This window comes from Dipodomys ordii, unplaced genomic scaffold (genome assembly GCF_000151885.1).
Source record: "Dipodomys ordii isolate 6190 unplaced genomic scaffold, Dord_2.0 Scaffold36, whole genome shotgun sequence".
Taxonomy (NCBI): Eukaryota; Metazoa; Chordata; class Mammalia; order Rodentia; family Heteromyidae; genus Dipodomys; species Dipodomys ordii.
This window is the reverse complement of record NW_012267252.1, coordinates 3,786,435-3,810,927: the sequence shown is the minus strand read 5'-3', so window position 1 is coordinate 3,810,927 and position 24,493 is coordinate 3,786,435. Positions and strand designations below refer to the sequence as shown.

Genomic DNA, 24,493 nt, shown 5'->3' with positions numbered 1-24,493 from the left:
GATGTGAAGGGTAAACAAAGGAGGAGGCTGCAATGCTTGGTAAGAAATGTACGCATTATCCTGTCCATGTAATTGTAACTCCTCTGTACAGTATGTTCACAAATAAAATTAAATTAAATTAAAAAAAAAGAAATTTCAATGTAGGTTAACTGTAGGTTACAGAATAAGACTCCCACTCACTGTGACACCACATTTCTTAGCAGAGACAAACCTTTAAACACAAGAAATCTTTCCATTTTACTAAGAACAGACAATTTAGGTGAAGGTAAAGCTGCTTTAAGGGGCTCAGAGCTTTACAGGAGGGTAGCTATGATTGAAAAGTAAAGAGAAAAGAGGAAAGATCAGATCAGCTCCAATGGTCTATGCAGAGCCTCCTGCACAGGGATTCTTGAGAACAAAGGATGTTTGTGTAGGTTAACTGGACACAAGTTCAGTTTTCTGCTATTGCCACCCAGAGAAGAGAGTCACACCAGCAATGTAACTGGATATCACCACATGTACTTAGGTATTTAGATATTCTGGTTCAGCTACTTTGTCCTCTGTTCCACACCCAGGATATCAGGAGATAGGGCTACAGTTGTATCGCCAGACCACACCACCACTACCCATTCTCTCACTGCTTCTTTCTCTGGCTCTTCATGAATGAGGTTTGAAAAGTAACAGCATCTGCTGATGCCACAGGGAGATGATGCATCCTCCAGCCTGCAATAGGCAATGCCTGACTAGAGAAATGTAGCTATTGGCATTACCACTGGATCCTTCCATTCATAAGAATGAAAACATATTTCCCACTCAAAATTTCATATTACTCATTGCTAGTTAAGAGAAATACAACTGATTTTTATTTTGGCAGTACTAGGTGAAGAACCCAAGGCCTTGCATCTAGTATGTAGGGGTTCTACCACTTGAACCATACTCTCAGCCCTCTGTATTTCAGTTATTTTTCAAGGAAGGTCTCACTTTTCTTTCTGAGGCCAGCCTGAACTGCAGCCCTCCTAGTTTATGCCCCCATGAAGCTGGGATAATAGGCATGTACTGGCATGCCCAGACTTTTCATTGAGATTGAGTCTACCTAAATTTTTATTTTTTATTTTTGACCTGGCTTGACCTCAGATATAATCTTCCCAATCTGTGCCTCTCATGTAGCCAAGATTACAAGTGTGAGCCACTGCTCCTGGCTACAATTCAATTTTGTATATTGATTTGGGGTCACAGTTTGCTTGTATATATGAGTTCTTTAGGTGCTTGTTATTGTTATACTGGAAACTAAGTTTTAAAGACAGAGTGTTGGTGTTGCTGGGCAGGTGCCTTCTCACTTGAGCCACACTCTCATCACTTTTTGGCTTTACTTATTTTTAATAGGGTCTTGCATTTCTGCCTAGGCTAGCCTCAAGCCATGGTACTCCAACCTAGGTTTCCCTCCTACCTGAGATGGCAGGTACACATCACCATGCTCAGCTTGTTCATTAAGATGATGTCTCACTAACTTTTTGCCTGCTCTGACTTCAAACTATGATCCTCCTGACTTCTGCCTTTTGAGTAGGTAGGATTACAGCATAAACTCCTGTGCTGGGCTGTATTTTTGTTTGTTGTTTGCTTTTGAGACAGCGTATTTATATATAACCTAGGATATCCTTGATTTCTTGGTACACTTGCCAGACTTCCAGGTGGTCAAATTACTAGCCTGTGTCAGCTTGGCTGACATGTTTATAATTTTCTATATACAATGTGTCATCCTTTGCAAATAGTGATAGGTTTTATTCCTTTCCAAGCAAGATGCCTCCTTTTTACTTTTTCAGCACTGGAATAGCCTGGGCTTCTTGTCTGGACCACAAGGAAAAAGATCAGTTTTCCCAGGCAGTTTCTTGTTGCTGCTCTCAGCCTCCTGTGGGATCTCTGTCTTGGGACTATGAACAAAGACACATGGAGACCTGGCACTGCCCCAGGCCAAGGTGTATGCTAGCATTTGTGTTTGATTTAATGTCATAGACACTTGAGTTTCTGCTTTAATGGTTTAACAAGTTACCCTTAGGATGTAGAGGACCCGTTATTTGAGTATGACTCAACCCCCCTTGCAGCTGCTGCTTTTGCTGCAGCTGCTGCTCCTGCATCTTCTTCTGCTACTGCTGCTTTAATTTTTTTATTTTATTGTAAAGATGATGTACAGAGGTGTTACAGTTACCTGAATAAGGTAATGAGTAAATTTCTTGTCGAGTATTGTTACCCCATCCTTTGTTTTTCTCCTACTATCCCTTCTCTTCCCCATGCCCCCCTCCCTCCCCATAGGACACTGGGTGCTGCTGACTTATGCCTGTAATCCTAGCTACTCAGGAGGCTGAGATCTGAGGATCACAGTTCAAAGCCAGACCTGGCAGGAAAGTCCTTGAGACTCTTATCTCCAATTAACCACCAGAAAACCAGAAGTGGCACTGTGGCTCAAGTGGTAGAGTGCTAGCCTTGAGCTGAAGAGCTAAGGGACAGCGCCCAGGCCCAGAGTTCAAAACCCAGGACTGACAAAAAAGGTATAGGACATGACTAGACTGTGGACAAGATAGATTAGTCCTAGGAGACTATACCACTGGCCAAAAAGCTCCCAGACACAGTAAAAATCAGCTTCACTTCATGTTTACAACTCATTTTGGAGTTGATATAAATACACTTATTCCAAAATTCCTCTTAGGTTATAGAAAACTACTACTTTAGACAGAAAGAAAAGAGCAGTCCCACCAAGGAATAAACAATGTACATTTTCAAATACCTTTTGTTCATGTTCATACGTTGGCACATAGTGAGTTCTTGGGTACTCTGGGTTCAATAGTGGGGAGGGGAATAGAGGGAGAGAGAGAGAGAGAGAGACAGAGACAGAGAGAGACAAAGAGAGAGAGGCTTTAAGGACCAGAAGCTTTTCAGAAGCTGGAGTCCTTGTTTGGATTCATTAGTGTGGCAGAAGTCCCAGGCGTGGTGGTGAAGATCTGGAGGCAACAGGAAAGCAGCATCCAGATTTACTTGCCGGACTCCTGGTGGTTCAGTGCCCATGAACATTATGTTTACAAGCATGTCTTTCCTGCCCTGAATATACACACAGGAGCTGCCTGTGTGACCAAGGGGAGAAAAATGTCAAGGACTGAAAAGAATAGGTTAAGAGAACAGAAACATGCAAGAGAGCTAAAAATTCAGAAGCAAGGTGGTTGAGAGATTCCTACTCCTCCCACTTTGCCCTCTTACACCAGGGCTGTTTGGTTACAAGGGAAGGGAAGTGTGAAGGGAAAACACCACCATGGAGAGAAGCCTAATTATTATATAATCCAAGGAGCAGTTGAAGCAAATAAAACAACTCAAGGTCACACTTATTTCTTCTTGACAACTAATAACTTAGTGTATATTCTGAATCCCCTGGATATCTTCCAGAGCCCCTTTCCCTGTAAAGTTCTCTCTTTGGAGATGCCTATAGACACAGACTCTCAGTCTTTTTTCTCTCCTGCCATGAAGTCAATAAGCAGCCCAGCTAGGTCCTCCTCTATTCAAGTAGAGGTCTTCAGAGATCAGTGTTCAGGACTAAATACTCTGAAATAGCCTTTTCAAGATCCAAGCATAGTATATATGTTTTTTTTATCTGTATTCTGATTCATCCAACTCCACCTTTGGAAACCACCTTTCAATTGGCTGTTTAGAAATGCCATAGCTGTGTTATTTCTATAAGAGGATCACTTGATATGCTGAGGATGGTGGTGTAGGCTGATGACAGGAGTTGGATGACCAACTCATGCATTGTTGCTTCATGCTGTTTTCATGAATTCTAGACATGCTCTATCTGAAGACTTCTTGAATTATGCTATAAGAAATCTGCTTGCTATGAACAAAGAATAACATTCCTCCTTAGCAGAAACTATTTTTCATATTTAAGTATTAGACTATTTTTCATATTAAGTACATGTTCCTTTTATATTTTTACCTCAAGGTATATTTAGACATTAAGATTTGCTGTTGTACTTGACCATTGCTGGCTCAGAGGGGAGAGAAAGAAAACACACTATGTGGAGGAGTCCATTTCTTTGCTACGTAGACTACCAGATCTGATCTCAGAAAGGACATTCTGTTGGCTTATTTCTTTCTCAAGATTATCTTGACTTCAGAATTATAACTGCATATTGACTGTCTTCCCTGGGACTTTACCTACTTTGCAAGCTCTGTGCCAAAGAAAGTTACTTTTTGTTCCCACTTAACAAAACACATGCTGATGATAATGAACCAACAATTTCTCAGAAGTTGTCATTTTTAAAGAAGCTTGAGCCACCTTCTTGACCAAGTACAGCTCAAGGAGAGAGATTTAGACTCTAAAATGGCAGCCAGGCATTGGAAGCTAAACTCTAACCACTTGTTCTCAACCAAGCTAGCTCACAAGACCAGCTGCTTGGCTGGGAGGCAGGTAGAGAGAAAAGAGAGACAGGAAATACGGACAAAGCAATAGAAAGGCAAATGAACATAAAAGAAGATACAAGTATTTGTATAGTATTATAAAGGAGAATTGTTGCCTTTTAAAATGGGTTGTTTGCAAGAAAACTAGAATGAGTTAAGGTCATTGCCTTTAGCATTACTCAATAGTTTATTAACAAAGTATTAAGCAGTAGATAATAATCAGAGCATCTTATCAGATGGCTTTTGGAAAAAGAGACTGGACCAACCACCGCAGCCACTCTTATAGCTTCCATCTCCAGTTCTCTTAATCCTGGCCAAGATGGAGGCCTTGGGTACTTTCTTCAGGTCATAAGCCAACCCAATGGCAGCCATGCAGTCAATGAAGAATGTGGTGAAGTTGAAGCTCCAGTGGTACTCACTGGCAGAGTAGTCATAGGGGAAGATGTGGTGGTAGTTATGGAAGCCTTCACCTGGAAGAGAAGCGAGAATATCAGAGAACTCAGCAGATTGCTGATTGGTCATCTTTGAACATTTCTTACCTAGCAGGTCCTGTGAACCTTGGAGAATCTTGCTGTTATTGAGTGAATGGCAAACTCAGTTCTTTCACTCTAAAGTGAACAGATGCCCACAGTGGCATCCTTAGCAACGAACTCAGATTTTCTACTCAAATTTCCAGAATTGGGAGGTTTTTTGTCTGTCTGTCTGTGTTTTGGTAAAACTTGTCTCTCAGAGTATCAAGAAAGAAGCAGGGCCGGGTGCCAGTGACTCACGCCTGTAATCCTAGCTACTCAGGAGGCTGAGATCTGAGGATCCTGGTTCAAAGCCAGCCCGGGCAGGAAAGTCCATGAACCTCTTATCTCCAATAAGCCACCAGAAAACCGGAAGTGGCACTGTAGCTCAGGTGGTAGAGCACTAACCTTGAGGTGAAGAGCTGAGGGACAGTGCTCAGGCCCAGAGTTCAAGACCCACAACCGACCAAAAAAAAAAAAAAAGAAAGAAAGAAAGAAACAAGAAAGAAGCAGGTTCTTCTGAGAAAATATAGGAAATATCTTGTAAAATGTCAGAGATTTGGTAGTACTGACCTGAAATCTCACAGGCTGTGTGCATATGTGCAAAAGTTTTGTTGGGGAATGGAGGGACCTAGGGCGAGAGGTTCTACAGTGGTGAGTGAGCAACACTCTTTCCCCGCTGAGGCCATGCTCTCTGTAAGGGTAGGGGGGTGCGTTGATGGAGGGGGTTGGGGAACAGCAGGCAGAAGTCAGAGAAAAGGAGGTCCAGATTGGGAATAGAGATTCCTCAACCATAGTATGCTGTTCATGCTTCTAATTTTCTGACCTTTTAGCCTGGGATGAGAGGTGCTGATAAATCAGAACTCCTGTGAAAACACCGAGAGATTCACTTCATCCTCAGAGGTTCTTAAAACTCTTGGGATGAATGTTTTGTAAGAAGCATCTTAATAGATGATGTTGCCAGGTGCTAGTGGCCCATTCCTGTAATCCTAGCTACTCATGAGGCAGAGCCCAGAAGATCATGGTTCAAAGCCTGTGTTAATGAGACTCCTCTCTAATTAACATCCCAAAAGCCAGAAGTGGAACTGTGTTTCAAAGTGGTAGAAGACCACTAGCCTTCAGCAAAACAGTTCAAGGAAAGTGCCTAGGCTCTGAGTGATCAAAAAAGGAAGGAAAGAAGAAAAGAAAGAAGGAAAGAAAGTAAATAGGAAAGAAGGAAAGAAAGAAAAAAGAAAGAGAGAAAGAACACGAACACCACACTATGAGTAGTAGAGAGAGTAGCAATAGTGACCAAGTAGAAAACAGGTAGGCATTTTAGAAGTCCTATCATAAGGCAGTTGAAATTGGAGGACAGTCATTATAATTATTTATAATGTTGGTCACACCTTAGTACAAATTATTCTGTTAAGAAAAACATAAGAACTAGCTGGGTGCTGGGGCTCATGCCTGTAATCTTGGCACTCTGAGGCTGAGATCTGAGGATCGTGATTCAGTGACAGCCTGGGCAGAAAAGTCCACGAGACTCTCATCTCCAATAAACTACTGAGAATAGTTCAGAAGTGACTCAAGTGGTAGAACTCTAGCCTTGAGCTGAAGCATCTCAGGGATAGTGCTTAGGTCCTAAGATCAAGCCCCAGGACTGGCAAAAAATAAAAAGTAAATCCAAGAAGTATAACACTTAGGTGATTTATTTCAAACACAAATCAAAGTTAGAACATATCTAATAGTGGAAGGGGATAAGAGAAGCATATGAAATCATAGCAAGGAGATTACACACACTTTCACAGTAGCATACTTGAAGTGTATCAACCTAGCTTATATTACAGAATCAGTAAATATAAAATGCTGATTTTTATTGACCTCTCTATTGACCCAACTGTTCTATTTATGTATCACCTGCTGAAAACATGACTGTAGCCCAGACCAGAGGTGACTAGAGAAAGGAAAGCTTAGAATGGTTCAATAGGCATGCCGTTTGGAAATGGATTTGGAAATCTGGAACTGGTAAAAGTGTTATTTTTCCACTGTTTTGCATAAAACTTGTTTCATGGCTTGCAAGTACATGCCCATTTATAACTACTAGTTTTGTGGTGAAAAATTGGGGGCACAAAATATCTTAAATACAGACTTAGCTGATATTGCCAGCTCCTAACCAAATACTAAATGTGGTCATGTTGTACACTGCTCACTTACCCAGAGTTCCCAGTGAAATCAGGACATTTTCACGGCCCTCAATGTTCTTGTCATAAGGACGATATCCATAGAGGTGAGCAACGCTGTTCACAAGCCAAGTCACATTAAGCACTACAGCGTATCTCAGGAAAGTAACATACAAGCTGTGTCGAAAAGTTTCACCCCAACAGTACCAGGGCACTAATGTGGGCAGGATGAAGCACATTAACAGGACACTGGGGCTGTAGTACCTACATGAGAGACCACACAGTGAGAGTTTGGACACAAGATTCTCACACCAACCTAGATAACTCATTCTTTCTGGGCTGGGCCCAGCATTCCCTCTACACTGTGAATACAGAGCCAATCAAGCCAAAGGGAATAGGTAGAAAACCTTTTGAGAAGACAGAGTTGTCCTATCACTTTTTAAGTAATGCGAAATGGATGTGTTAAATAAGTATTCTAAGATCACCTCATTAGGGCTGCAAAGGACAAGGAGAAGAATGTCATACCTGGGTTCTAAATGTATAGTTTCTTTTTGTGTGTGCTGATTCTGGAGCTTGATGTCAGGGTGTGGGTATTCTCCATGAACTTTTGTGCTCAAAGCTAGCACTCTTCCACGGGAGCCATAGCTCCACTTCCAGATTTTTGGTGGGTCAATAGAGATCTTCACAGACTTCCTGCCCAGGATGACTTTGAATCATTATACTCTGATCTCAGCCTCCTGAGAAGCTAAGATTACAGACTAAAGCCACAAGTACTCCTTTCTTTCCATGAGACCTCACGTTATATTGATCAAACAGGCAGGGTCCCCTCACAGCCACATCTGCCAAATTCTGGACACCTTTCTCTTGCTCAGCAGTGTCATTGGCAGAAAGCATGGCAAATGTCATGCCTTCATTTTCTCCTACTACCCCCTTCGTTCTTTGCTCTGCTTTTTCCTCAGGTCTGTGACCACAGCAGGTCTCTCCTTCAGGAGGCCCTGTTTTCTTCAGTTCCATGTAGACAAAAGCCATTGACATCGCAAGAGAATCAATTGCCTATATGCCTCAGTCACATCTTCTGTTTTGATGTCACTGACAGTCCTACATCAAACTCTTTCCCCATCCTGTCATTGCTTCCCTGGTTTGAGTCCTCCCTATCATCGGTCTTGTGTTTCCACTTCTCATCTCTTTACCTCAATGGTACTTACACTTGTCCTGAGATTGGCCTCTTCAAAGCATACCTGACTGTGACACATGAGACTGGAAAATCTTTTATGATTCCCCATTGATGCCTGAATTAATCTTAAATTCATATCAAAGACTCTACCAGAGTGTTATCTGTCTACCTTTCGTGCCTTTCCCTGTCATATTGTAAACTACAAGCAGAAAAACTGTTTCAGGTACCTGCTTGATGTGTTAGCTCATGCTTTTCTTTCTGTTTGAACTATCTACCCATATTCATAATGGTCTCTCTTTGTAGGTCAGCTCAGTCATACTTTGTTCATGCACCTTGACCTCATTTTCCTCACTGGCCAAGTTCTTTTCCTTTGTACCATCCCAGTACAGATAATATTCTCCTTCGTACAATGGTCATTTTTGATACTTGCCCTATCCCTTTACCCTACTCTGATAAAAACTCAAAAGAAAAGTGTCAGACAGATTCATTTTTCTGTCTCTGACTATCCTGCTTCAGTGAAATTTGTGGTGTTTAATTAGCTTCATTAAAATAGCTCAGAGAGAAAGGAACAGAAGAATAAAACATGGCTTTGGGCTTTTAGACCATAAAAACAGTCAAAATGACAATTTTGAATATGGAATCAGGAAATTATTCAGGTATGTTACATGTTCTAAGAGAGAGGTAGTGTCCCTAAATCCCACATTTCCAAGGCCACACCCCAGTGCTATCTTCCCTTCCTCACCTCCTCTGGAACATCAGCAGTTTCTCAGCTTTGAGGTCAGACAGGTCCAGCAAACCACCCTTCTCTTTGACAGCTTGCTGTTTGCGCACCAACAGCCAACCCACGTGACAGAAGAAAAAGCCACGGCGAGAATTGTGAGGATCAGCATGAGTCTCTGTGAACTTGTGGTGCACACGATGATCTCGGGCCCATTCATACACGTCATTCTGAATGGGGCAGAAGGAAAACTAGACCTTAGAAAGATGCCCAGTACGGAGGATTGGAGTGCCCAGAAGTCTGCAAGGGCCTTGAACTCTCAGCCCAGCATCACAGTTCCCAGGACCTTGGCTGCAAAGAAGGAATACGGGCCTGTCTTCTCAGCATTTGTTCCTGACACTGTTGTGGAAAATCAACTTCCAGTTCCCAAGCCCTGGAATAGCACTGATGCTTCCTGAAGGTTATATGGCAGCACCCAAAGAGTTTCATTAGCCAAAAACTGTAATTCTTCATCAGGCTAGGATGATGAGAAGGGTACTCTTGGGAGTGACATCCCCAAACACAGAGTACAAGCCAGATGGAATGGACCCTAAGGCCGAGAAGCTTCATCCTGATGCTTTCCCACATGATAGGTACCCAAAACAGTAACTATAAAGTCATGACCATGAGCACATTTCCAAAGGCTCTCTTGGCTTGTTAGAGACTCTATCCATCCCTCCAAAATTGTCACTATGTCTCTTCCTTCCCTTTGTCTCATGAGGACATTGGGAACCTCAAGGACAAGTTGTGCAGGCAGGTTGATTAGGCAAATGTAGTGAGCCCTTCAGATTTTGTCAGAACAGTGCAGACTAATTTGGGTTCAGTTTTTCCTCTTCTCTAAATTATTCCTCACATAACATCTACAGGTAGGAGAGTTCCTTTCCCTAATTATCTTAATCATTCTGTGAAAATCTTGTTGGCTGAACCAATCTCAGTACTTGACTTAGCCAGCATGGCGTCTCTAGTTATCACTATAAGGCTAGTCTACCTCACCTCTCAGTGGCTCAGTTTCGTTATCTGCAAAGTAGGCCTAACAGTTCCATTGACATCCAAAGACCTCAGTAGAGAGTTTATGAGTTAATCTCTATCAGCTTTCTTACCTTAGTGCTGGGTACATAGTCATTGCTACACAAGTATTCACTCGTGTGTGTGTACATGTGTGTATGCATGAGCAAACATTGGCTTGTCATGGAGCATGAACGTAGGGTCTAGGGGTGCTGTCCTTTAGCTTTTTGCTCAAGGCTGTTTTGCTCTGCTACATGGGCCACAGTTCTACTTCTAGGGTTTTGGTAGTTAATTGGAGATAAGAGTCTCACAGAAATTCCTGCCCAACCTAGCTTCAAACTGATCCTTAGATGTCAGCCTATTGAATAACTAGGGTTACAAGCATGAGCCAAGTGTCTGGCTGTGTTCACCTTAGTTATCAGCAAGTATGACTGTGTGCTACATCCTTATTAATCCCATTATCTTGAATCCTAAAATAGTCATCTTTAAGTTTAGTGTTCACTGACTGCCCCAGAAGCCTAGGTCAGGGCCTGGCTCTTATACTATGGTCCTCTATTCTGAAGAACCACAGTGATCATACTGTTAGATAAAACATAGACCTTGGATGAAAATGACCATATACCTGGTGAGCCTTTCCTCTCTACATCCTTCTCAATGACTCCAGTTGAAGTGACCAGATGAGATTGGAAAAGGCCATGTCTGACCTGCTGGGACTCCTCTCCAGGTGCCAGTCCCCTTCACTCCATCCTGGATCGTTGATAGGATGGAGACACAGAGCAGAGCCCTGCCAGCTGCTCACCTGGAATGCCATGGAGTTGGCAATGATGAGGAAGAGCCTCAGAGGCAGCCGTGCTTTGTAGGTCCGGTGGCTCCACAGGCGATGAGCCCCTGCTGTGATGCCCAGGATACTGACTACATAGCACAGAAAAGCTGCCAGGATAGAGCAGTAAAGAGTCACCGCCTGATGGGAATACAGCCAGGGGAGGCATGTCAAAGCACTCCTGTGATGCCAGAGCCAGCCTCTTTAGACTTTAGGAGAAGATCTGCTTTACCTTGAACCCTAGGAATGCCTTGGTCTTGGGGTTCCAAGCTTTCACTGCTTGAAAATCTGTGCTCATCACTTACCCTTTTCTTCCAAGAGTAGAGATAAGCTAAGGAGCTAAGAAGACATAAAGACAAGCAAAGGAATAGGACTCTCAATCACTTGTAATTGTCAAACCTTAGCCATGTAGTTCTATCTCCTTTGGCCTTCACCTGACTTTTCTGAAGTGTTCAGGGAGCAGTTAAGACACTGCTCAATTGCAAGTGCCTTACATTTTGATTTGCCAACTGGTACAACACAATTTCATTATTATAGCAGGCACTACGCCCCCGTGAGGGGCCCTCCACACAGTCATGTTTGCTTAATGGCTCAAGCTTTATAAAAATGGTTAACATTCTCATGTTTAACATACAGCTTGAACAGGGTAAATACTATGAGTACTCTATGTCACAGTTCAGGGAATAGATGAAGTGAGAGCTGTATGATTTAGGGTCACAGGGCTAGTAAGTTGAAGCCATGTTTCTAGCGAGGTTATCTATCTCTGATGATGAAGAACCCCAAGAATGGAATTCTGGAGGACCTTAGGGTTGCCTTCTCTGCCATCCTGAAGGCTTTCAGGTTCAGAAGGTGCCACACATGATCTCTAGTGGGTAAGGGGTTCTTTGGCATACCCACCATTCCCTTTGTTCAGCAGCACTAGGAGGACAGGATGAGGCCTAGGTTAAAAATTTATAACTTGTGTTGGGAGAACAGATTGAAACAATAGATTGTCTATGGTTATAGAACTTCATGGAAGGCACCAAAACCTTTATAAGTTGTCCTGTTCTACTGAAGCAAGGAGAGATTTCGAAACAGCTTTCTCTCTTCTCCCCCTATCTCCTTCATCTTACCCTGTCCTTCAAGGGGCCCAGGAGTGCCATAGCATTAGTATTATCCTAGCAAAGTTCTGGCCACAATTCTTCAGATCTGAGATTGAGACCCCAGGTGACATGTGGCCAGGCCATGTAGTGATTGATACCATCTTCTCACATACAATACTACATGTGTAATTAGGGGAAGTATGGTGAATTCAGAGCCCTATAATCATCAAGAAGTAAGGGCCTAGATTCAGGAAAAGTACAAACCCTCAGCTCAGAGCAAAGAAATCATGTTCATTTGTTTCATGCTGCAGATATATTCGTTCTAAAAGAACATGCAATGCCCATTAGCAGCAGAATTAGAACCAGAACCCAGGAACTAGGTGCCTGTTTTATTATTTATCATGTACCCAGCTGAAGTCACTTATATTCATTTTCTGTCACCAAGGAAGGACTGTCAATGCCTACACTGATGGTGAAGGAACATCTTGTAGATCTGACCTGAAAAGTGGGCTGGGGAGGTATTACTTTCAGACTGTCAATGATGTAAGAAATATTTCACAGCCCTGACTGAAGGGCTCTGCTGAGCAGCTCCAAAAGTAAAGGGACAAAACATCTCCACATCTGAAAATTTTTAGTTTCCTTTGGGATAAAACAAGGAAAGCAACTAAAGTCTACAGGTGGGAGGAGAAAATGCCCAAGCTAAGACCTCTACCCTTTTTTTTTTTAAATCATTGAAGAAATTTGAAATCCACATTTCACCATAGACACTCTGTCAACCTAATCACTCATCAAAAAGCCCTGATCAAGAGTAGAATAAAACAACATTATAGCTCTGTGTACCAATTTCTGTCCAAAGTCACAGCAGATCCACACAAGGAAGACATTAAAGAGGTAGATACCATAGCCTTAATGCTAGAGTGACATTATGATCCCTATACATTTTCCAGGGTAGCTCATCACATATTGATCAAACTAGGAACTGATGCCTACAGGGAATTTCCTTTCTGGAAGGGACTTGCAGCTGATGAGCCTGCTTGTGAAGAATCTCCTGGGAAGAAGGGGTGGAGAAGGAAATCCATTCTTCCTCTCGATTCATTATGCTACAGCTCATAATACATAGTGAAACTCATAGTATACCAGTAAAAGAACATAAGTGTCCCTCTACATCTCTTAAACTATACACAAACTCTGAAACTATACCCAAGCGATTTTTTTCTATAGTTGAAGTTTCCTTCAGTGGCTATGATGAAATGATGTAAACAAAAAAGAAAGTCTAAACATGTGTTGCTATCTTCTACTTGGTAGTCAGCAAAACTGTTTCCTAAGAATCAAAAATCTTAGTTGTATTTCTCCTGGGAACTGGAAGGATTTCCCAAGACAAAAGCCAGGAATCAATCTTACCACCTAGAATACCTGAAAGGCTCAGGTGGTGGTGGCACCTCCTTGCTGACTGATATTACTACCATCCAAGACAGCTACCTACTAATCCCCTCACACTGGACTGTTCATCCTCCTGTCTTCCGGAGAGAAGACACTAGTCTTTACTCCCAGACTAGTCAGCCTCCTTGGATACAAAGACAAATGGCTGGAAACCCAGACTGAGAGGGGATGATGTCCTCTGTGGATCCCAATTGCATCAGGCTCTATTCCAGCTCAGCCAGCCTCCCAGGAACAAGAGAAAGAAACAAGAGAGAGAACACTGCCCTTTGTGCTCTTCACTAAAGAGCAGGGAGAAACCTGGGTACTGGCTCATGATGAGGGGAGCTGCTTACCCCAGAGCCAGGTGTAGGCCTTGCAGCCAGGAGCCAGGGTGATCCCATACAGGGCTCCCAGGTGCAGCAGAGCCATGAGGATGATGTTTCTCCACACATACTCAAGCTTCGGTGCGGGGCCCACCTCATCCTGGTAGGTGGGGTCATAGATGTCTTCTTTCATTTCGGGGCGGATGTCGTCTACTAAGTGGAGGGCCAGGTCCTTCAGCTTCTCTCTTTTATTCTGCAGGTCCATAGAAAGAGGTTTCATGATGGTGGTTGTAGAGGAATCAGAGATCTACAAGGAGAGAGCATAGTGTGTGAGGAGAGCGCAGATGCCTGGTAGGTGACTGGGAGCACTGGGCTCTGTGCTGCACTGTGGTTAGAGTACAATAGACGCACAGACCTTGCCCCAGTGCTTTCGGTGACAAGATTAAAAGAGGAAGTCTCTTGAAATTGTGCAGGTAGATGGTGGTAAAACCTCAAGGTGAAGGGGTAGAACTCAAATGATTGCTTCATTGCATCTTCTTTAAATTTTGGGAAAGAAAAGTCCATGAATCAACTGTTCACGCTGCAATTCACATTTTTACCAACGGATGGCAGCACATCAAGCACTCTGAAGCTCTTAACTGTCTTCCTTGTCCACAAGTCACCCTGAATCAGGAAACTTAGAATGTAGGGATCCCTGGAAAGGAAGGAAGGAAGGAAGGAAGGAAGGAAGGAAGGAAGGGAGGGAGGGAGGGAGGGAGGGAGGGAAGAAAGGAGGGAAAGAGGAAGAGAGGGAGGAAAGGAGGGAGGGAGGAAGAAAGGAAGGAAGGAAGGAAGGAGGGAGGGAGGAAGGGAGGGAGGGAGGGAAGGGAAGGAGAGAGGGAGAAAGGAAGGAAGGAAGGAGAAAAGGAAAGAAAAGAAAGGAGAATGAAAGATATGTTTGTATATGGAAAGCCATTGTTTTAGGCTAAATTCCTGTCCAAGCCTTCAGATCAGACCAGTTCCCAAAGCAATTATTCATTCTAAAGGTGTAAATGTCTAATTCCTCAAAGACAAAGTTTTTCATAAAAGAGGAATTTCCAGGGCATTCCCATCAGCCTAATAGAATTTTCCTGCCTTACAAAACAGCATCCTATGAAGGCTGGTAATGTGGTTCAGTGGTAGAGTGCTTGCCTAGCATGCACGAAGTTCTGGGTTTGATTCCTCATTACCATATAAACAGAAAAAGCCCGAAGTGGTTCTGTGGCTCAAGTGGTAGAGAGATAGCCTTGAGGATAAGAAGCTCAGTGCCAGGCCCTGTAGTTTAAGCCCCAGGACTGGCAAAAAAACCAACAAAACCCAAGCATCCTATAGCATATTGATGTAAGATCATAATATCAAAAATAATAATAAACCAATTTTATTTTGCTTTTCAAGTAGTGTTCTTAAAGCAGTACAGCTTGGTAAATAATTTAAAGTAGTGTAAGTCATATAAAAACAATTTTTTCCTTAATGCAGGCAACTATAACCTATCACATTTTTTAAACACTAAAAGGAGTTTATTAAAGTTTTACTACATATAAAAGTTCAGGCTTATGGACTTTATAAGCTCTTCCTTGTGAAGTACAAAACAGAATAATTAAGGATCAGCTAACTCAATACCTCTCAAAACATTGAACACTGGCAAGTTAAGGAAATACTCTCAATCCTAAAATGGTATCCATAGGCATATGTTTTGATTTTATCTATAAATCTTACTAGTAAGAAACCCTAACAAATCCTCAGCACCTACATGGCTTTTCAATACTTCTGTGATGCTAATACCCTCCTCAAAAATCAGTGATTAAGAGATTTGTGTGTGTGTGTGTGTGTGTGTGTGTGTGTGTGTGTGTGTGTGTGAGTCATGGGGCTTGAACTCAGAGCCTGGGTGTTGTCCCTGAGCTCTTTTTGCTCAAGGCTAGCACTCTACCACTATGAACCTCAGTGCCAAATCCAAATTTTGATGGTCAATTAGAGATGTGTCTTACAGACTTTGCTGCCCCAGATGGCGTTAAACCACGATCCTACTCAGATCTCAGCCTCCTGAGAAGATAGGATTATAGGTGTGAGCCACCTGCACTCAGTATATATGTCTTAATGGGATATAGCCATTACACCATTTAAAAAGTTGACATAATTGGGCTAGTCTGCTTCTGATCATAAATTGACATAAGGCTATAATCTTAAGTGATAAGATCTATTCTCAGCAAGATCTTAAGAACTAGTTCCCTGAGTATAACTCTGTCTCTCCACTTTCAATGAATGATGTGTGGGGCCAAGAACATTGTCTCATCTAACCTAGAAATGGTGGTCCACAAGTAGCCCATTTGGGGCTTGCAAAAGCAAATCAACTCGGGAGTTCATGGACACTGAATCAAAACTCCTTCCTTGTCCCAATTCCAGTTAGAAGAACTACATTTCAAAGGCTTCTCTTCAGAGTTCAGGAATGTAATATTAATTGATGGTACTTCTGCATCAGCATAGTGAATGAACACCGGGCAGGAAAGTACAAATTGTTTACTGACATGTGCTATCAAAGTTAGTTGAGACTGTCACACCATAACTCCTAGAAACATTTTTTTTTCTGTCCAAGAACTGACTGGATTGACGAGACTTAAACACTACCAAAAAAGAAAAAAAAGACACAACCTTTTTTTTTTTTTTCTTGATGAATTGAGTACACTAAGCAGGGGCTCTACCCCAACACTCTTTTGCAAAAAAAGGTTTATGCTGCCCAGACTGACAAACTCCTGAAGCCCAAGGTTTTCCTGCCTCAGGCTCTCTAGTTGCTCCCAAATACAATATCCAATTTACATAAATTATAAAATATGGCTGGTATTAAAAAAGGTCACTCTTTGCTAATTCTTACAGTGTTCAAAAGTATAACTTACTTCACTTGGAATGAATGTTGATAAACACTTTAGCACTCTTAATTACCTAAAATATGTTAGGTGTGGAAGAGATGTTTAGGTAGTCCTGCATCATTTATTTACTCCCCAATTAAAACAATTTTTAACATCAATATTCACCTGTTTGAAAATCTTCAAGTTACTTCCAAATACAGACCTGTCTATGCACCTAAGATTATGCCATTTCTTTTCATCAAAATATTACGTTTAAATTAGGTGCAAAGACAAACATTGCAGAATAGTAAAAGACAAACTCTGTTAAGAATGTATGTCATGGAATCGTCAGCCTCTTCTGCTAGTAAAAATGGGAGGTATTATTGAACTAAATACTAGATGTTTTACTGTAGTTTCTGATAATGACAATGTGAATTAACTTTCAGATACTGTCTTTATTTCTACCTGGCACATAATTTGTATCCAACTCAAGCCTGGGCTGGAGGCATGGCTCAAATGGTAGAGTGCCTGAAGTGGTAGGACACCTCCCTACCAAGGCCCTGTGGACAAACCCAGGTATTGGTCTCATGCTCCCTGACCTCAAAAAATTATTGTCCCAATAGAAACACAGACTATTTAATATATTTCTAGATACTTGTATTTGTTGCTAGTCTACTAAAATTTAGTTTGCTCCTTTGGCTACTCTGGTTAGCAGTGGTTAGACTCTGCTGTACAAAAATAAACTCACTTCGCAATTCAGATTCACGTTTTCAATGACAAGCTACTTCCCACATGAATTCCTTTAAAAAATACAAAGTGGGACAGAGTATATGTTGTAAATCATGTAAATTGTTAGATAAGCAACTTCAGGCAAACACAGTGAAATGATTTCATTTAAGAAATGCTGAGAGATACAGAATAGGCTGTTGGTCACACTGAGATGCCCTGTTCTTCTCAGTGAACCTCAAGAGTTGTAAGTTCCTTTCTGTTGAACTCTGTTCATTATTTCACTTACCACATGATATGTTAGTTTTGCTTTTTGCTTCACATCCAGAGACAGTGTGCCCTGAAAATGCATGATATAGTTCAGAGGTAGAGCATTTGCCTGGCAGGCCTTGGGTTGAATCCACAGCACCTCATACATGCATGTTTGCACATACATACATGTTTGCACACACAGCTTATGAACTCCAGGCTTCATGCCAAGGTTAGTTTGTGGTATAAGAGATCATGTGACCTTTTAGGTGTTCAAGTGGCTGACAAGTCCTCATCAAGAGCAGAAATTGTGGCAGACACAGGACTGGGTCCTGTAGGAAGACCTCAGGTATCTGACTAGGACAAGCTGAAACTAGCATCAGTGGCATTTACACTACTCTATTTCCTCATCCACAAGAAATGTGTTCCAAGACCCCAGAAGATGCCTGAAGCTACAGCTAGTATCAAACCCTATATATAAATAGTGTGCCACAGCAATAGGCAATCTGATAACCCAGATAATTGCTGTATGACATGCAGGTGGGTAACTTATGTAGCATGAATATTCTGAACAAAGGGAAGATTCTTTGAAACAGGATGAAGTAGTGAAAGAGGGCATCAGTTACTGGCAGATTAATTTCCCTTTTTCCTCTTTAGCTCTATTTTTCATGTTTATTTTCCCTCTTGAGTACTCTCTTCCATAGTTATCTTGGATCTAGGAACCACAGATTGCCAGATCATCAGCTGCATGGCAAGGAACGAAAACTACCCCAACATCATCAGCAAGCCTCACAGGACAGATCACCTCATAATGAAATCACCCTGAATGAGAGCAATTACCTATGGTTGGTGAGGCTGCACACCAGAACTGGGATAATCAGCTTATGGCATCAAGATTGCTTTTCTCAAGTGGTGACAATGATACTAGTTTCTTCAGATTCCCTTGCAAAATCAAAATTAAGATGATGATCCACCCCCACCATTGATCTAATTATGGTTATCCTCTCTGTCAGTTTTGTACAACACAAACATCCTCTTGGTTTTCCTCACCTATAAAATCTCAAAAGTTCCTGTCAGTAGATTGTGAAGCTCTTATCTGTTCTTCCCAATGTTGCTACATTGACTAAAAATCCTTTCTTTGCCCTTGCCTTTCTCTGCCCTTCTCTTCTACTAGACTTTGATTGGTGGTCTGGGTAGGCGTCATAGTACACTCTGTTGGAACCCTTGGAGCCTGGGCTTTTGCCCTAAACTTATGCAATAATTATTGAGGCCAGAGGACGTTGATCAATCAACTGTATGGTAACAAAAAGCTTCTGAAACAGAAGAGCTGCCTTTCAACAGGACATCATGTGACCACTCAAACAGAAAATCAAGAACTTGCCCAAGCCAGCTTTAACCAAGATAACTAAGGAAGATCACTATTGTCCTCATTGTTATTATAATAACATTTATTATTGCCATCATTATAATTTCCATCCTGTATCTGAAGCCATGACACATCTGAAAACTCTAATGACAACAAACAATCAAACAAACAAACAAGCCCTATGGAATAGAAAATGCAAATAGACTATTTTGGAAGCTACCCATTCCCATTCTGAGAATTCTCTACCTCTCCTCAGCCTACCTTCTTCCTCCCCTCTAGTAAGCTTGACAGTAAGATCTGCTATCCAAAACCCCAAAGTGTGCAACTTAGGGTAAAAACACCTACATTTACCTCTTTTTGTTTTTTATTGTTTGTGCTGAGCCTTGAACTCAGGGCCTGGATACTATCTCTTAGCTTTTTTGTTCAAGGTGCGTGTTCTATCAGTTGAGCCACAGCTCCACTTCCTGCTTTTTTGGTAGTTTGATAGAGATAAGAGTTTCATAGCTGGGCTGGGAAGGTGGCTCAGTGGTAGAGCACTTGCCTTGCATGCCAGAGGCCCTGGGTTTGATTCCTCAGCACCACATAAGAAAAAAGCCGGAAGTGGCGCTGTGGCTCAAGTGGTAGAGCGCTAGCCTTGAGCTGAAGAGCTGAGGGACAGCGCCCAGGCCCAGAGTTCAGGCCCCATGACCGGACCAAAAAAAAAAGTTTCATAGCTTACTTGGAATGTGGCTCAGTGGTAGAGTGCTTGCCTACCATGCATGAAGCCCTGGGTTTGATTCCTCAGTACCACATACACAGAAAAATCTGGAAGTGGCACTAACCATCAACATAAAAACTCAGGGACAGCACCCAGGTCCAGAATTCAAGACTCACAATCAGAACAAAACAAAACAAAAAAAAGAAGTCTCACAGACTTTCCTACCCAGAGAGTCTTCAAAGCACAATCCTCAGATCTAAGCCTCATGAGTAGCTAGGGTTACAGGCATGAATCACTGGCACTCAGCTCCACACTTAACTTCTTTTGAGCATGAACTTTGCTTTAAAATAAAAGCTCTTTCTCTCAATTACTTACTTTCTTGTATCTCTGAATTCTTTCTCTGACAGTGTTAAGACCTGGAAACACTGGGTTGAGATCTTGATCTTCCTATCTGTCATTGACACTTCCCCAGCCCTTTACCAGTGGCAACAATATGACAATGACTACTCAGAATGACTTATCATTTAAAACTTACAGGATAGGAGTGGTGGCACCCATCTGTAATCTCAGCACTATAAGGCTAAAGCAGAAGGATCATGAGTGTGATGCAATACAGGGCTACACCTCTTCCAAAACAAAACAAAAAAAATAAAGAAGCCTATCTAAATTTGTAAGAAACTAGGAGATGGTGGCTAATGCCTATTACCTTAGCTGCTCCAGAAGGTGACATTGGTAGCTAATGCATCAAAGGAAGCCTAGGCAGGAAAGTCTGTGGGACTCTTATCTCCAATGAACTATCAAAACGCTGGAAGTTGAACTTTGGCTCAATTGTAGAGCACCAGCTTTAAGCAAAAAACAGTCAGGCACAGTGCCCTGAGTTCAATCCCCAGGAATAGCATTCAAAAAGAAAAATAGGGGCTGGGAAGGTGGCTCAGTGGTAGAGCGCTTGCCTTGCATGCCTGAGGTCCTGAGTTCTATTCCTCAGCACCACATAAGCAAAAAGTAAAAAGCCGGAAGTGGTGCTGTGGCTCAAGTGGTAGAGCGCTAGCCTTGAGCTGAAGAGCTGAGGGAAAAGGCCCAGGCCCAGAGTTTAGGCCCCACAACTGGACCAAAAAACAAAACAAAACAAAAAAAACAAAAAAAAAAGAAAAATAGGAAATTTGGTTGGAATACTTTTTAGAGTCCTAGTGAATGTGAAGCCCTCAATTCAATCCCCAATAAGGAAAAAAATATTTCAGAAGCTTCTGTTAATATACAGGTTTCTCTAGGCATGCTGGGGATTGAACCCACGACCTGGCCCATGCTGACCACCAGCTCTACCTGACCTCAACTTTCAAGCTTTATGAGCCATCATTTTCAATATACTTGTTCAGATACAGGGGAAGAGAAGGGAGAGAGAGAAAGAGCTAATTAAAGTATGCTACAGAGCCATGTTAACATTAGATGAATGGAATAGAATAGAAGACCTGAGAATAAGCTCACACATCTACAGCCAAAAGCATGGATTTGTAAAAAGAAAACTTCAGTAAATCATTTTGAGAAAGCTGAATATCCACATGCCAAAGACTGAAGATAGATTCCTATCTCTCAATTTTTTGTTTGTTTTTTGGCTTGTTTTCTCTATCAGTCATGGGGCTTGAACTCAGGGCCTGGGCTCTGTGCCTGAGCTTTTTCACTCAAAACTAGCACTCTAACACTTTGAGCTGTAGCACCACTTCTGGTTTTCTGGTGGTTAATTGGAGATAAGAGTCTTACAGACTTTTTCTTGCCAAGATGATTTGGAGCAGTGATCCTCAAATCTCAGCCTTCTGAGTAGATAGGATTTCAGGTGTGGGCCACCAGTGCCTGGCTTGCATTGCTTTTTATACAAAATTAGAAATAGGCCCAGTGTTAATTCATTAAGGAAATACTTCATGATATTGGTCCAGGCAAAGATGTGCTTCAAATTAAAAAGTTTCTATATAACAGAACAAAGAGCCAACAAAGTAATAATAAATCCTACAGAAAGAGAAACATTTTCCATTTATTAATCTTTCAGAGGATTAATAGGTGGGATATATAAGTAGCTCAAAACTTAACAATAAAAGAACAAATAATGAAATAAAAATGGTCACATGATCTAAGTGGACACTTTTTCAAAATTATCAATGAGCAATACATGTATAAAAAGTTCTCAATATCTTTACCTGTTAGAGAGATGCAAATCAAAACTACATCGAGATTCCATTTCTTCCCAGTAATATTAGCTATGATCAGAAATAATAAATTATCAACCAAAATATGAACCAGAAATAAATAAATACTGGGGAGAATACAGAGAACAATGAACTCTCATGATGTTGCTAGGAATGTGTGTTAGTAGAGTCTCTATGGGAAGTGGTATGAATGTTTCCACAAAAACTAACAAAAGAACTACCATAGAATCCAGCTATCTCAATTCTGGGTACATATCCAAAAGAAATGAAATCAGTGTACAAAGAGCTACCTATATACTTATGTTTATTGTGGCACTATTCAATCAGATTATTAAAAAATTTTTTTATTCCTACCTTATAAAACTTAGGATTACACAGTTGCTCAAATGCAGTTTTTATTTCTGTTTTGAGGAATGAAAAGCACCCCCATTCAGTGAACAATGAATGTCAATTAGATCTATAACAAATTTTCTGTAGTTATGATAGTTGAAAGTTGAGCTAGGTACTGCTGGCTCACATTTGTAATCCTTATTGCTGAGGACACAGATCTGAGGAATCCAGTTTGAAGCTAGCCTGTATAGGAAGGTCTGTGAGACTCATCTCTAATTAACCACCAAAGTATTGAAAGAAGATCTGTGGCTCAAGTGGTAGAGTGCTATTCGTGAGCACAAAAGCACAGGGACAGCATCCAGACCCTGAGTTCAAGACCAGCTTGAAAAAAAAAATAAGGAGCTGGGAAGGTGGCTCAGTGGTAGAGTGTTTGCTTCGCATGCATGAGACCCTGGGTTTGATTCCTCAATACCACATAAACAGAAAAAAACCGAAAGTGTTGCTGTAGCTAAAGTGGTAGAGCGCTAGCCTGGAGCGGAAGAGCTGAGGGACAGAGCTCAGGCCCAGAGTTCAAGCCCATGATAAATAAATGAAAAAAAGAAAAAAAGATTGTCTGCATACATGGACTTGTTAAAATGAAGCATCTTCCTACTGCTAATTTATGTCAATAATAAACAAATATGCACACATACATTCCCAAATTAGAGTTTTCATTTCCAAATCCTGGAAAGCAGCACAGAACTAAAAAAATATGACTGAGTCTTCCAAGATAATCTCGACTGTCTTGCCCATCAACTGCTTTGGAACAAGCCCAAACTGAGCTGCAAACATGCAGAGCCACATCTTGGAAGCTTACCTTCTCTTGCAGCAAGGGCACAGGCATTTTGGTTTCTGAAACCCTGAAGACTTTCCCAGGACTGAGGCTGCAGACTGCAGTGTGGTACTGCCAGAACAGAAGATGGCTTCTTCTCCAGAGCCTGCTGGTATACCACAAGTAGGTGCTTACTCAAAGCCCTTCACTTTGCAGTATAGACCAGATCTTTGTGGGCATTCGAAGTCTATAGTAGCTGAGGAGTAACCAATGTCCTATATATATATACCACAAACTTTTTTAACCTGCCAACAAGGGCAAGGTGAGCAGAGCAGGCTGGTCCAATCATCCCTTACCAGAGGTAAGAGTGGTTGAAGGGAGATAAGAGAAGGTGGAGGTAGGTAGGGATTAAGCTGGGGCCTCAAGATGTTACAAACAGATACCTATCCAGCCTATGTTCTTGCCCATGAGAAAATTCTGTCAATTCTGCCAAAGAGAGCTTAGGGTCACCTCTACCCAACATTGCCTCTGGTTCAGTGCAATCTGTTCTCTATAATATCACTACTATGTCTTTCACCAAAACTTTTCTTCTAGGCTTCATTCCCACAGGCTGCTTGCTCTCTCCTTGGCGCTCTTTGGCCTCAGAGAATACTAGGGAGATTCCTTTCTGGACAAGAGAGAAGACCTAGTGCCCCAGTGAGGGCTAGGTCCAAGCCTAGAGATTCCCTGGGAACATGGTGCAGGTTGGGCAGTGGGACAGTTACACAGGAAGAATGGGAAAGCCATGGTCCACCCACCATGGTGCCTCGGTTCCATGGTGTTCCTCCCTGAGAGACAGCGCTGGCTATCTTTCACTGTGGGGCCCTTGCTGGAGAAGAGGCCAATGCAGTTGCCAGGCCAGTTCTCTAGGTTTCCCACATGTATCTGTCCATACGATGCACAGAATGCGCCTGACCTCCCTTTCACTCCAACCCTTCCCTCCTGTGTATCCTGTAACCAACACAGAGAGAAAGAAAAAGGGAAAGACAGAGACACACAGAAGGAAAGAGAAACATGAAGAATGAGAAAAAACTCAGGCCTGTGTATAGGCATAGGTATGTGGCTAGAGGAGAGGCCTGGACTCTGGCTCTGATTACCTATCTTGAGGATATGGTGGAAATCCTGCAGATCAGAGAGTGACTGTGACAAGACAGAGTGTGATAGGTGTATGATAAGTGCTGATAGTCAGGGAAACTGAGACACGGAGTCAAAGTCTCAGGGCTCTAGCAGGGCTGGAACTTTCTGTGGTGGCTCGACTCTGTAAGGATAGCTCTCTCTAGACTGTAGTCTCTCTCTGTCTCTCCCTCACCCCACCCCCACCCCCACTGCAGAGTCCTACAGGTGACCTTCTCCAGACTGAGACTTAGCCCCATACCTGTGTTTACATAGAAAGGACAGACACACAGATGAATAGGCTGACACTGGTCCTGAGCCTCCAATGACAAATTAATGAGCAGAAAGGAATTCTTTGCTCTGACTCTGCTTCTATGCCAATATGGGAGATGAGAGGGATTTGCCACATGTCTGCCATTGTGGTAGAGCTAGTCCCATTGGCTAA

At 42.1% G+C, this 24,493-nt stretch overlaps 1 protein-coding gene across 1 annotated transcript in view; it reads right to left on the bottom strand.

Annotated features, from left to right (window-relative positions):
* The window catches only part of LOC105986587 (acyl-CoA desaturase 1-like), a 30,904-nt gene extending 7,936 nt beyond the window's left edge, over positions 1-22,968 (bottom strand). Inside the window, exons 1-6 of the mRNA XM_013017583.1 lie at positions 22,942-22,968; positions 13,695-13,971; positions 10,820-10,950; positions 9,001-9,206; positions 7,119-7,348; positions 4,683-4,886 (exon numbers count right to left, since the gene is read on the bottom strand). Coding sequence (XP_012873037.1) covers positions 4,683-4,886; positions 7,119-7,348; positions 9,001-9,206; positions 10,820-10,950; positions 13,695-13,971; positions 22,942-22,968 — 1,075 coding nt within the window. The remainder of the gene's footprint in view (positions 1-4,682; positions 4,887-7,118; positions 7,349-9,000; positions 9,207-10,819; positions 10,951-13,694; positions 13,972-22,941) is intronic.
* Positions 22,969-24,493: the final 1,525 nt, after the last annotated feature.